Genomic DNA, 15,032 nt, shown 5'->3' with positions numbered 1-15,032 from the left:
AGGCTTGCTGAACTTGGCACAATTTCAGTGCAAAATTTTGCATAGGGCAAACTGTTTTTGACAATTATAATGAAGTACTTGAGTGAAAGTTCTGTAAAGAGACATGTTTATTCTGTCTCTAGGATTGGATGAATTAATTAAAGTACAATTCTAATTTCACTTCCTGTTCACATTTGATTTCCTCTGAGTTTCAAATAATGCCTGCCAATTTCTACCTTTAGAGCAGTAAGGCGAGATCTAATGTTATGTGTTTTCTAACTTTTCTATTAGTACCTCAGTTTAAATTTCTTTTCCTCACTCTGACACAAAGATATACCTAATTTTTCTCTGCTCAACATTAATCAGAACTAAATGCACTGAATTCAGTAGCATATGCCCCTGGAACGGAGATACACAGTCATCATGCCTGGATTGCCCTTGGGTATGAAAACCAGCGGTATCTCTAACAAAGGCAATTCAGCAGAGCTTGCCTGCTATAGAGGTCGTTCAGAGACCCAGAAGGACATAGTGGTCCAGCTGGGTGGAGTCAGCAATGTAAGTGAAGACCTGATGGACAGCTGATAGTCTTGGAGAGCTGGATAACAGTTAGAGTTGCTTTGTTTAGGAGCCCTCATTGTCGGAAATTTGATAAATGGCAGATTTGGGTGTACATATTAAAGTGTTAAGATGGACATGTCCATGTTCTGAAGATGGGGGTGGAAAAAACAGGAGAGGAAGGATAGTTATTATTCATGTGCACTGTAGTTCAGCTACATCCTGATGGAGCAAATGCTAATGTGTTCTTGAGCTCTGTAAGTCCCTTAACATCAGCTATATTCAGTAGTAGGGATAATTTTTTTTTTTTATTATATTGGTAGGTCATTTTAATCTTTAAAAATTAGCTTAAGTTCTTAATGTAGATTTTGGCTAGATTTGTTATTTTTAAGTTAAATTTATCAATATTTAGCAGCAGAGCTGACGTCCTAAAATAATATGAATGTTGCGGCAAAATTAGGTGCATAAAGGTTCAAGAGGAAACCTTAAAGTTTGAAGGCTGGATCAGAGCAATGAATAGCTCTGTTGCATAAAAAACCATAAAGTTAATACGAGTAAAGTTGGATGCTGTCATTTGTTTTCTTGGTTGCCACACGTGTTGCCTTCAAATGAGTTGCAGTTTTTCACTGAAGTAGCACAAAATCAGTCACCTTTTTCTACTAAACGTTTTAACATAATTTCTTAAGCTGGAATTGAGGTTTATGTGAAAATGTCGGTTTATATGCTGATTTCCCACATGCAACATCTAAATACATCCAGTGTCAGCCAAATGTGACTGGCAGCAGGGATCATGCACTTGGAGTAGTTTCATGAAAGTGGGTGGGTAGGAAGGAGAAAGATAGGTTTCGTAGTCCACCGCCACATAAGGGAAAACTTGGAGTGTGTGATCAACCCTTATCAGACATCAAGTAATCCACAAATGTTTTTAACTTATTCAAAAATCTACAGGAAATGAAATTAATTCATAGCTAAGAAGAGATATTTGCTTGCTATGTGGATGCTGCAATTACTTTTCTTCTCTATTCCACATACCTGGGGCCAAGTCTGAAACTATGAATAAAGTTAAGTCAGTTTGTTTTAGACTTGTATATGTAAGTGGGTTTTGGTGTGTCCTTAAAGTTTGTCAAGTCACAGAGAAAAGAAAGAAGAGAATCAAATGTAAGTCTGTAATGACTTAAGTGATTCCCCCCCCCCCCCCCCTTATTTAATAAACTGTCTGACTTAGGCTTTACCCTGCATTAGTACTTTTTGTGTGTGTGATTTAAGTATCAGAAGAGAATTGATGTGTTCTTGAAACTATTATCCACCAATGAAGTCTGAATATTGTACTAGAAAAGTTACACTTTTATAATGTAAATAATATTGTGAAGCTGTATCATTAAATAAGATACATTCACCTTACATTAAATGTTTGGAAGAACATGAGTTACCATTTTGGGTCAGAATGAAAAGATACCCTGCATAGTATTTTGTCTCTGTGGATGGTTAGGAGTGAGTATCTGGGGAACAGCAGAGGAACATGGCATACGTCGTGTCGCTGTGAGGGGTCCCTTCTCTGCTTCTACAGTCTGAGGACCAACTGAGCTGAATAAGTCTGGTGCATGTTTAGTAACCTCTGTGGATTTCATGAACTTGTGTGGTCTACTCATGATGCTGTATGCGTTTTTATTACTACCATTCTGTACCAGAAGGGTTTCCTAAGTTAAATAGCCGTTGCATGATGAGCTACCACCACTTGTTTGTTTTGAACATATTTCAGTTAGCATGCTGGTTATGGTGGTGGTGGTTGTTTTTGTTGTCCTTCTTTAAGGCTAACTGTGAATGACCAGTTGACTTTGGGTTTGGTACTTTGGGTTTTGGTCTGGTTTTCAGATGCCCAATTTCTATGTGAAATTATTTGTGTTAGCAGTAAAAAGTATATAAAGAGTAAAACTAAGCAATAAGGATAGGACCTGATGCAAAGAACTTGCTAGCAGTTTTTCTGTCAGTTTGATTGAGCGCTTGTTGTTTCACGCAGTGTTACTACTTCTGTTTTGGCAAGCTAGCACACAAAATAGCTCCAGTGAAATTTTGCTCTTGAACTCCTTTGATGCTAAGCATGGAAACAAAACACTTAGGCTATTCTTGGCCTTATAAGATGTCATCTGAAAATCGTAATTTTCAACTCTGAATATGTATTTGTGATCTAAAGCAAACAAAATGCATTGGGCAGAATATGTTGCAGGACTGTTTCATAGTCACCTTTGTACTTGTGTAAGTTGTACCGAGTAGTGCATATAGTACGTACTAAAGAAGAAATGCATTGGGCAGAATATGTTGCAGGACTGTTTCATAGTCACCTTTGTACTTGTGTAAGTTGTACCGAGTAGTGCATATAGTACGTACTAAAGAAGAAATGCATTGGGCAGAATATGTTGCAGGACTGTTTCATAGTCACCTTTGTACTTGTGTAAGTTGTACCGAGTAGTGCATATAGTATGTACTAAAGAAGCAGGAGACTGAGATGAAGTTTTGGAATAGTTTCATATGCTGCTAAGCTAAGCCTGTGCACTCAGCATTGTATACTTTCATAGATTTGTGGTGTTCATTACATTGCCTTGAAACATCTCCTTAAACAGACTGGCATGGGTACTGAACTGTGAGAGGGGATTCATGCTGCTGCGTTTTTTTTTTTTTTTGTTTTTTTTTTTAACATTTGGTCAAGTGAACTTTTAATTTTTTGTGAGATTTTTTTGAAATGCTTGCACAAATGCATGCATTAATTCAGCTACTTTTCTTGACCAAGTTCATAAATTGTAAAGTGACACTGTTAGTTCAGTTGGTTGTTGGACATTCCAGGTTACCCCGTTACTTTAGGTCACAAATATGTTAAATGGATACTCCTCATGATACAAAAAGAAAGGGAAACAGTTGAAATATATGCGCTCATGCTCTCTCTAGTTCCGTATTCTCATTTATGTAAGAACCTATGAAACTCATTGCTATGTTATGTCAGGAGGTGTGTGTGTGTGTATATATATACACACACAGTATATATATCTATCTGTATATATGTATAAATATATATATATATATTTTAGTGTAGATGTGAGTGCATCCATTCCCCTAAGATAGTGAAAAAAATTGAGTGTAAGAATGTGTATTGATCTGCTTTAGATTTATAGAACACATGGGTTTTTGTCCAGTCTCTTAAGAGGCCACTTTCCAGCTACAGCAAACAGGTTGAGCAAAATGAAATTGTATCATATGTCCTTCAAAAGAAGTTTCACCATTTTCTGAGTTTGTTTATTATATATTATTTATGCAGGAAAAGGGGTGGGGAGGAAGACAAATAAACAAATGAAACACCCTGCTGTAAAATCAGATGAGATTTTTCTATTTAAACTTCTGATATATCTTCAGCCATGTTTACACAATAAATAAATGCTTGCTTAATTGTATTTAAAATGTTTCTGTATCTACTTTTAAAATTGGTTATCTTGATTTTTCCTATACTTTTTTTTATCTCATGGGACATAAATGTGAGCATTTCTTACTATGATGTTGTAGCTATGGTTTTGTGACAGTTTGGAATGTGATGAATTAAATTTTGTTTAAGAAATACCTAAATTTTAACAGTTTGTGAATGCTGTTTCCCTGAGATGCAGTAGAGGCTGAAAGAAAAAAAGGCAGTCTTTACTCCTTTATGCCTTCCATGTTTTAGATGCTCACACTGTCAACAATCATATGTATGTGATCAAGGAACCCTTGCAATGAAGATTTCTGTGAAGTTAGTTGTTAGCTGGGTGATTTTGTGGATAAGTATTCTGTGCTGAGCATATTAATAATTGTAGTATTGTCTGGTAGATTTTGTGGAAAAGCTGCTCTATGGACTTGAGTCAGCCACGCTTTACAGATCTCTACACTATATTCTCCTTATAACTTTAGAAACTAAGTCAAGATGCAGAAGAACACAGATGTAATTAAAGGGGACTGAATATTTTAGCTTGGTAAAGTCATGCATGATCACAGGTCATATATACAGTTTCTTTCATTAATATAGTTAGATCAGTCTCTGTTAGCTATTCCTTAGCTTACCGAAGAATCTTGTTCAGAACTTTATTTATTTGATGTTAAAAAACTTTCATGCATTTCCAGTCTAAAGGGACAGGTATTTCTGAATTAGATGTTTAAATGTACGTCACCTTTTAAACTAAATGGATCTTTAAGGATCTGGAACAGTGGCGGCTTGCTCTCTACTAGTACATTTTCCTATTTTTTCAAAGTCTGTCCATATGTAGAAATAAAAAGAGGAAAAATACTTAAAAAAAGGAATCTCTTTCAATGTTTAATTGAAATTAAGAAAATTCTTAATCTGTTCTACTGTAGTGTGAAGAGCTAGCCAACAATCTGGATGGGAGATACCAGGGAAGCCCCATAGCAGTATACCCAATGCCATTATCATCTTATTCTAACCAATGTAAATGCAAAAGGAATCTATATAATCAACTAGATTAAAAAAAAAAAAAGAAGAAAGAAATAACAGTATTATCTTACTTCTTATTTAACCAATTTAAATTCATCTGTCAGTTTATGTATCCCTAGCAAGGTTTCCTTTAACATCCAGGTATTCTTAATTTACTTGTAAACTAATTGGTCTATTTGTAAAATACAAAAGTATTGAGGAAAAAAAACCCATGAACAAGTATTTGATTTTGTTAGTTTTGATTAGAGAGTATTTTTTCCTTAGATGAGTGAGGGGATAAAGAAAGATGAAATGTCCATGTTTCTGAGCAAAAGTGTAAACAGAAAGAATTAAGTTTGTGGTTTTAGTGCTTTGTACTTAGTATTGCTACAGAATGCTTGTGCTGTTAATACTTTGCTTGAAAAGTAGGTTAAAAGTCATGTGTTTGAAATGATTATCTACTTAGTCTACTGACTCCTAATAATGTGCCTGCGTGCCTGTCAGAATGTTTAGTTGTGGAAGAAATATGACTAGTCACATTACATTTTTCCATAAATCTTTTATGAAGTAAGAGAGAGTGTTTTTACAGTGTAAATGATTTATCAATTCACTATTGTGCTGCTATTGTGCCCTTGAAGTTTTAAATTAATTTTAATTATGAATTAATTCAAGACTTGATCTGAAGCTGGGTGGATTTTATGAAAATGGCCTTTTATAGAAACCTGCCTGTCTCTGCACCCCGAATTTTCATTATCTTAGTACCATGTGAATATGGAGAAGCTTCCATATTTCCTTACCTTTAGAAATACAGAATATGTTTTAATTTTGTTTTTTTCCAATGTTGTCAGGGTCCACAATTTGTCAGATAGCTAGGATCTGTTACCTTTATGCCTAGAATTTATAATTGCTCTTTAGAACAGTTGATACAATAAGCTTTTGTTGATTATATGTTTAGTGGTGTATAACTGCTAAACTATAATTTTAAAAAATCTTCTTGCATTTTTTGGGGCAGGGGGAGGGAACTGTAATTAATGTAAAAGCTCTCCCTGTCAACATTATAATGGATGGCAATAAATGAACACGTGGGACATGTGACTGTTGAGTTACACATTTCTCGATTAATTGTGAATCACAGTTTTAACTTAGAAATAAGATGCAAACTAGATGAAACACATACATTGCATATGTATTGGTTGCCGTTAGGTAAGCATTAATGTAAAAAGCCAGGTGTGTGCTCATATGTGTATATATATTGCTGTGCCAATTGTTTTTACTTTGGTATGAAAGTGTAATACATATTTTGTGAACCTGGGTACTCTCTTTTTAAACCATTTTTGCTTGAACACTGAGCTGTGTTTTCAATAGGAGGCTGTCTCCAGGTCAGGAAGATCCTGAGGACAGGGAGACTGCACTGGAGGAACGGCAACACTTAAGTTTGCCCTCTCTTCAGGGGGGCCCTTGGTACCAAGAGAGGGGACAAGCTATAGATGAACCACTTTTCTGGCTCAATATAGTGATGCTTATATGTTTGGGGGTTTTGTTTCTATTTTTTGTTGTTGGGTGAGGTGGTTTTTTTTTTGGTCATACCTTGATTAGACAAGGGATAGTATAACATATGTGAATACCAGCTAACTTTTACGTCTTGAAGAAGCACAGTGGAAGTTTTACAGGAATCCCAGAATCTCAATTAGTTCCTGTATTTGAAAGCACCAAAACATTTATAGCGTCTCTCCTCTGGTATACATATAAAAAAATCACATGGCTGGTTTTGTCTATATAGTAATGAAAATAGGGCACCAAGGTGCATGTGCGCACACACATACCTATGTATCTTATTCTTCAGAGGGGCATATGTGAGTAGTGCTTTAGCATAGGTTGACACAGAACTTGAGGGTGGTTGGGCAGCTTCCAAGAGATGTGCCCATGTTCAGGACACAACCCTGAAAGGCCAGTGCTGATGTTAGGGCTGGAAGGGCAATGGGCAGAGGCTCTGATGCAGATACCTTCACCTGTAGAAAGTAACTCTCTATTTCCCTACGGCTGTCAGGGCAGCTTCTAGCTGATACCCGGCTACTGGACCTTTTCAGACTGACCTTTTCAATTTTAGGCTAGAACTGAGGAGAGCATTTATCTAATAAAATGCAGGTCTTGGTGTGGAGGCAAAACCAATTAAGTGGTTTACGGATAACGAGGATAGCTGTCTGATAGCTAATGTCTTCAGCTGCCACCGTTTGGCTCAGACCAAGGCACACAGGAGTGGAGGGCAAAGGACTGTTCCTATGTATTTTGTTTCAGTAGAAAGTCAGTTAGGTTAGCAAAAACAACAAGTGCTTTTGAAAGAACCATTTTAGTTTCTAACTAGAAGAATAAATATCCTGTAGGTGGTGGTTTCCAATTTTTTTTTGTTCATAAATAAAATTCCCATGTGAAGCTTATAATAACTAAACATTTTTCATAATTCAAAGTATTTATTAAGTCAGCTTTTAAAGTCCTCCTGCTGTCGTTGTTTTAACTGCTTTTATTTGGATACCTGCATTTGCTTAAAGAAACCATACATTCTGAACTGAGGTTGTGGAATAAAGCTCCTGAACTCACAGGATTCTTGGCACTTAAGAGCACTTCCATCAGGTTTCTTCCAATGAATAGAAAAGTTATGCTGGATTATTATTATTATTTTTTAAATAAAACGGAATGATGACTAGTAACATGACAGAAGTAGAAGCCAGCCATTTCATGTTGTCATATGGAAGTAAGTTTTCTCATATTCCTAATTAAGATAATATAGTGATTTTTACTTAGAAGAATGCTTGGTCAGAGGAACAAGTAGAATATGTACAAATTTGGTGGGTGGTGTCGGCGTGGGTGGAGAGAAATTTGTGCAAAAATTGGAAAGCACAGGATTTCTGTCATTTGAAAACTTACGCAATTAATGAATTTGTCAAAGTATGTGTGGAATTTTAGAAATGAAAGTATTTAGTGACATATTTAGTTTTGGCGATGAATAATAAATACTTGTGTTTGAATAGTAAGTGCTGGCAAGGAGGTTATAGCAACTTGCACAACATCTTGAACAACTACAAGTTTATCTGCGTTGTACCTTTCTCTTTTTTTAAGCCAGACACTTAGTGGTTCGTGAGTTTGAGGGATTTTTTTTTGAAAAATCTGAACTAGATTTTTGTGAAGAAATTCCTTTAGATTTCAAATTCACTGGGTCAGGGTGGAGATGACTTTACAGATAATTTTAGTTAATAGAATCATAGAACCTTTTAGGTTGGAAAAGACCTTGAAGATCATCAAGTTCAACTGTTAACCCAGGACTGCTGAGTCCATCACTAAACCGTGTCACCACAGCTGTGGGTTTTTTTAAACATCTCCAGGGACGGTGATTCCACCACCTCCCTGGACAGCCTGTTCCAGTGCTTGACCATGCTTTCAGTGAAGAGATTTTTCCTAATATCCAATCTATACCTCCCCTGGCATAGCTTGAGGCCATTTCCTCTTGTCCTGTCGCTTGTTACCTGGGAGAAGAGACCGACCCCCACCCGCCTACAGCCCCTGTCAGGGAGACGCAGGGAGCAGTAAGGTCCCCCCTGAACATCCTCCTCTCTGGGCTAAACACCCCCAGTTCCCTCAGCTGTTCCTCATAAGAGCTGGGCTCCAGACCCTTCACCAGCTTCATTGCCCTTCTCTGGACATGCTGAACTACATCTAGAAACTTTTAGGGAGTTAGGTAACCATTAGAATATGCTATTCTAATATGAGATATTAATATTAGAATATTAGTTGACTTCATTACCATTTTCAGATAATGCATTCGTTTTTAATGTTCTGAGAAATGTTAACTTTTTGTAAGAATACTAATATTTGAGTTTGAGGTTTCTTTCTGCTTATTAACTGAAGTGTTTCTATTTTCAAGGGAACAAAAGAAATTGAAGGTGAAGAGGAGTCTGGTTTAATTCCGCCTGCAGAAGTATTTGCTCCTAAAAGTTTGGTATTGGTGTCCAGACTCGATTATCCAGAAATTTTCAGGGTAAAGAACTTGCAATTGCTATTTATAATGCATGTCAGCAGACAAATCTGTTTTTAATGAGTAGCAGTGACAGTACTTTTGATTTAAAACATCTCATGATTGATTTGGGAATTTAAAAGCAAAAGTAGGCTTAGATAGAACTAAAAAAAATTCAGTGTATTTGACAGTAAATAGCCCCTGTAGGTTAAAGCACTGCTTTTTTTACTCTCTAAGCAGTTTGAAATCTACAGAGAAGACGAAATAGAGTTTTTTCGGGGAATTATTAGGACAAAACAAGAGTTGCTCTGGTAAAAACAAGTAATTAATATTTGATTAAATATATAATGGTGAATTAATAGCAAAATCCTAGTTTTCCTCCATATGCAAGGCACAGTGTCAGAGCCTCTTCCAGATCAAATTAAGATGCACGACAGAGAGTTAGGATCTTGGATTACTTTCAGCTGATGAAATATGACTGATCTGAGATAAATGAAAAGCTTAACTTTTTATTAAGCTGATATATATTAACAGAAACAAATATAGTTCAGTCTACAGATCAAAGGAGGAAATCATTCAACAGTTAAGTTTTCATTAGACATTAAGAATGACTGTACCGAGTGAGATTAAAAGTCCATGCAGCACAGTATTTTGTCTCTTGATAGCGGCCTGTAGCAAATGCAAAGCAAAGTGCATAAGAATAGGACAGGGTATAGAAATAATTCCACAAAATAATTTCCTCATTCAATGTGAATTAGAGTTAAATGACATCCTGAACCAGAAGTGTCAGTGTGTGGGTTTTCTCATATAATTTTTTCAGTTTCTTAATGCTCAGATTTTACAACAACCCATGGCAAGGAGTTTCACAGCTTAACTATGTGTTATATGAAAAGTTACTGTTGGAATTATTTCTAAGAAGATAATTCCTAAAATATTTGCTGATTTATCAAAATTACAACAGATAAAAGGCACCAAAAGGATGCTGTGAAACTAAGTTATTTGTTTCCTTTTTCCAAAGTCGTCTTAGAATGTAATGTTGAATCATCTTACATTATTAGTAAAAATGTAAGTAAAAATTAGTAAAAAAAAAAAAAAGCTGTGTCTATGATTTCTCAATCAAAACTGGATCCATTAAAAAAAATGCTGAAGTTTTAATATACTGTTAAATTAAAAAAAAATTTATATTAAATTAGTAAAATTGAGAATGTAAGTTAAATAACATGGAATAGTTGCTAGTCTTAAAATGAGACTCAAATCCTCATTGATTCATCAGTGTTCTGCTCTGGAAAGCAGTCAGGCTTGGTTCCATAGAATTCAAAGCACACATGAAGCTATGTTGAGGTTTTAATTTTTTAAAAGTAACTTGTGGTAAAGTATTCTTGGTATCATGAACGAGGCGCAAATATTAAACATGGAATTTCTTATAAAAAAAGAATATATCTACACCTGCCAGCACATATGTCCCTTCTAAGTAGCCCAGCTCATTTTTTTTTTAATGGATGATTGCTTCTGTAGCAAATTACTTTGTCTTCAGTTGAAAGATACTTCACTACATTAATGAATGTTAAGATACTTATTTGAAAAAAATTATATACATAGATCTTTAAGTAATTTGATATCTGCTTTCCCTGTATAGCAGTCTAATATATTTTGTCTACCTTTCTAGGCTTGCCTTGGCCTGATCTATACTGTGTATGTGGACAGCCTGAATGTGTCACTGGAGACTCTCATTGCAAATCTCTGTTCATGCCTTGTCCCTGCTTCGGGAGGGTCTCAGGTAAATGGGAAAAAAAAAAAAAAAAAGGTATTTTTCCAGTTAATTTAATTTATGAAGAAAACAGAAAATAAATTCTTGAAATATTTTTGAAGAAAAAAAGATCATAGTTCAGCTGAGTGCTTTCCCTGTGGCCTGTGAGTGCTTTCCCTGTGGCCTGTCTTCTAAAGACAGCAAAAATTCCATTCCAGGATAAGGTCAAAGGGTTAATTTTGTCACTGAGTTGGCTTTTTACAAGGCACAGTAACAAATCAAGCAGTTTGTATAAGTTTACTCTGTAATAATAATACGTGTTCAGTAATATTTCTGCTTGCTACAGGTATTTTTTTAACATGTCCTTCACTTTAGTTCATTTACCTGTGTCTTTTTCCTTGATGCAGTTCAGGATTCCACTGGTCTTTTCTTTGGTAACTCTTTTAAATTTCTGTTTTCATGAATTTACAAAAAATGCCAGAAAAGTAACTTGAACATGGTTTTCTCAGAGGTAATGAAATATTCCAGATAGTCCATGCATTCAAAAATAAGAAGAAAGTTTCTGAGCAAATACACTTCTTCCTGCTTTTTACCTATGCCTTCTGTGAGCAGAAAGTCAGTTTTTTTTGTTGATTTACTTTCAGTAAATGATTCCTATACATTTGTGGATTTCTACCAAACCAGTCATGTCTTATTTGCTTGGCCTTCACTTTATGTTGTGACACTACTGGGAAATTGTAGTCATTATCATGAAACATACCTGGAAACTAAGTATGCAAATGGCATTTTAAAGACAGTTTCATGCATATTTTCTCATGTTTCCCACCCAACCATGGATTATCAGCCTTCTTGAAATCTTACAAATCCCTAATTCTTTTCTGGTTTTCCCATAGCCTTGGCTGCTGTGGAATTTCTTGGTGCCGAGTGGCAAAATGTCCTCTCAGTTTAGTCAAGACCTACCTTACTGCTCTCCGGGCAGCCATGTCTTTGTGCTTTTGGATGCCAAGCTTTTTGGTTTTGAAGGAGAGTAATTAGATTGCATCCCCTCATCAGCAATCCTCTTCTCCAGTGGTACTTGAATATCATACTACAAGTTTTGGTGATCCACTTGAACTTCTGGCTATTCTTCTATCGTCTTCCCCCCCCGCCCCCCAAATACAGCTTTCCTCAGTGGCCGTTTGCTCTGCGAGAAGAGGGAGGAGAAGTCCTCTGACTATTCTCCCTTCTGCTTTCTTTCTTCAAATAAAAAGTTCTTTCAGTTCAAATTCTAAATTTGCTAGTGTCAAACTATCATTTTAATCAGAAATTTTTTCTTTAAGCTTCATGCTTCCAGGGCTGAATCTGCATTATATATCTTAGAATGGGGACACTCTTCCAGTGTTTATCTCCGGAAGTCCTTGAGGAGCCTCCCAGGTTATTCATGTGGCTGCCATTGAAATAACTGTGAAATTAGTTGCTGACTTGCATACAGGTCTGCTGTTGAAGTGCTGGAGAGGACCATCTCTGCTATAGCTCAGGGACTTGCTTGGTGTTACCGTGGAGTGTTTTGGTGTCAAACATTGACTGTGCAGCAACTAGAGATTCCTACCTTCATACGTTCAGCAACTTTGCAGCCATACAAAGTGGAGTTGTCCCATACTTACGGCTTGTACAGAAACACCTCCTTAGCTCATGGTAGGTAGTGGTTAGAGGTAACCACCTAAAATCATCCACTGCTTGAATGTCATGTGGATTTACTTAGAGGAGAGGAAAGCAAGACTATTTTGCAGTTAAAATTCTTTCTGAGATGTGATACACAAGTGCATTCCTTTCACTACTATTTCCTGCCTCCCTCAAGGGAGGTATGTTCTTTTGCTGGAAAGGTAACTGAAGTTTTAATTCTATTTTAAAACACAGAGCAGGAACATGGGAGTAGAAGCGTCCCTTCAGTAACCATATATCTGATTATATATGAGATATATATATAAAAGTATGAACATTTAAGTATGTTCATACTTAAAACATGCATGCAGACAGTAGATGGCAAAGAACTACAGTTAGAAAATAATACATATTTTTCTGATTTGAGTGTGTTCTAAACTTTTTTTCTTTGTCTGGAAGGTTTTTTAGTGTATTATTAAAGGTCTGATATTGAAGGCCTTCAAAGCCATAACTATTTAACTAATTTAATGGAAATGCGAGGAAGGAGCTATCGTGCTATATGTTCAAGGGGACGTATAATTGTCCTCAAATTATATTTCATATTTCTGTTGGTCAATTCAATTATTCTTACTGACTTCAAACTTTTGTACACAAAACAAATAATTTTCCCAGGATGAATCACTTAGCTGTATGACAACAGCTTGTTTATTCTATATAATTTAAATTTATACTCAATTAAAAAAATTCTTTCTACAGAAATTGTTTTCTTTGGGAGCTGGAGACAGACAACTGATACAGACTCCTCTACATGATAGCCTTCCTGTTACAGGCACCAGTGTGGCTCTTCTCTTTCAGCAACTGGGTATGTCTAGGTCTGCTTTAAAAAAAATCTTTTGAAATTATCAGTGAAGTATTTTCTGTTCTCATTCAGTCCAAATCATGTGCCAAGAAAGTACATGGTAAATATTAATTCCTTTTGAATGAAAGAATGACTAATAGTGCTTGTATCCCCCAATCAGACATTCATATAACCTTATTATACATCCTGCTTGTGGTAAGTTATCTCCAATATTATCTAGTATCTCTAAGTGTACTGTGAGCAGAAGTGAGCCTGGTCTCTGTTTAATTACAGAAACATTCATGTAAAAAGATTGCCTGCCCCTTAGGATACTGTACAAACTCCAAACAAAACCAAAGAGGTTAATAATAAAACTAGCGTAACTGAAAAGGTTAATAGAAAAGATGCCATGTACTGATATTGGTAACTGTGTGGAATTCATATTATTCTGTTACTATATGTTAATCCCTATCTTTCAAGAAGATGATCTAACACAATCCTCATCAAATGCTTACTTCTTGGTTACAATTACAGCATCATGTCACTGTTCTCTGGGTGTTTCAATACTAGTCTTGCATGTCTCATTAGATTTTAACACACTGTTAGTTATCTTTCTGTTGGCTTGTGACTTGGAAGCACAAACTTGTAGCAGCCATGGATAAAGGCACAATTAATAATCTTCTCTGAACCTCTGAACATCATGTTTAGTCTCAAGTAATCAAACAACTTCAGAATACGTGTTGTCATCCATTCTTCTCACAAATAGGCAATAAGAATGGAGGCAAACTGGAAAAAGAATAGTGAAGAGGAGTAAAAGTTGATGTCACAGGAAGTAGCATCAGATCTGATGAGCACAATGCCATCTACTACTGATAAAAGTTAATTGTATCCTTCCGCAAAGACTATTATTCCACGGGGTTTGTTATTATTTTTTTGATAGTTTAAAGTAAAAAACCATGGCTATCATGGTCTGGATGGTACTTATCCTTGCCACAGTCCCTGAGGTTTCACTTGGCTTATTATGTCAAGAGTCATTAAGATTGCTCGGATCGGATTGCAGGCAATGTTTATAACGTGCATAGGCCCAACAACTTTTCATCTTTTCTGAAGATAGACAATATGGTGTGAGGTACCGTAAGTATGGTATGATACACCATGTTCTTGAAGTACAGCATGTGATACCTAAGTTGAGGCAGTTTGTTTTGGGCAATTGTAAAATTCATGGTTCTGAAAACGTCAAAGAAAGCCAGGCTACTAGCTAGTGCTTAGGTAGGTTAGCCACCATGTCTTGTGACACATGGCTTTTGTATGGCAGATTGGGGTTGTGTTTTGTCACAGAATCGGTCTGAGGAAGGCAATGAAGGCAGATAATCTGAACAGTCATTGTATGTATCAGATTTATAGGGGGGAACTCTGTAAAGACAGCGTGGAAAAGTAAATATGGAAGAGCAAACTGAAGACCACCTTTTCCTCTTGGATTCTTAGTAAGAGCATGTTGGCAGAGTAAGCTTTTTTAAATTCCACTCTGTGTATAAAACTGATCTATAAAACTTCCATATGAGAATTTAAAATTCCTTTTACACACATAGGATTTAAGTTAATATTATTAACTACATTTTATTAATGGATAAATATATGCAGATGGATGTCGTGTAACTTGCTAAAGATGCTGTAGCAGAGTACTGAAGAGTTTGGTGTGTAACCAGGACTCCTAAAATTGTTGTCCTAGCCATCAATGATCCTTTATCTCTATATTTTGAAATTGTGTAATTCCTTATTAGCTCATATACACCTTCCAATATCTATACTGCTGATTTACTCT

General features: G+C 35.9%; 1 protein-coding gene across 5 annotated transcripts in view; it reads left to right on the top strand.

The window, feature by feature from the left end:
- Positions 1-15,032, top strand: part of SBF2 (SET binding factor 2) — a 255,203-nt gene that overhangs the window by 107,839 nt on the left and 132,332 nt on the right. For all 5 annotated transcript variants that reach the window (XM_055813899.1, XM_055813896.1, XM_055813898.1 and 2 more), the window contains exons 4-6: positions 8,895-9,008; positions 10,651-10,761; positions 13,129-13,234. In XM_055813899.1, coding sequence (XP_055669874.1) covers positions 8,895-9,008; positions 10,651-10,761; positions 13,129-13,234 — 331 coding nt within the window. The remainder of the gene's footprint in view (positions 1-8,894; positions 9,009-10,650; positions 10,762-13,128; positions 13,235-15,032) is intronic.

This window comes from Falco peregrinus, chromosome 9 (assembly GCF_023634155.1).
Source record: "Falco peregrinus isolate bFalPer1 chromosome 9, bFalPer1.pri, whole genome shotgun sequence".
Lineage (NCBI taxonomy): Eukaryota > Metazoa > Chordata > Aves > Falconiformes > Falconidae > Falco > Falco peregrinus.
The sequence above is the reverse complement of the archived record's forward strand: the minus strand, read 5'-3'. Positions and strand labels throughout refer to the sequence as shown.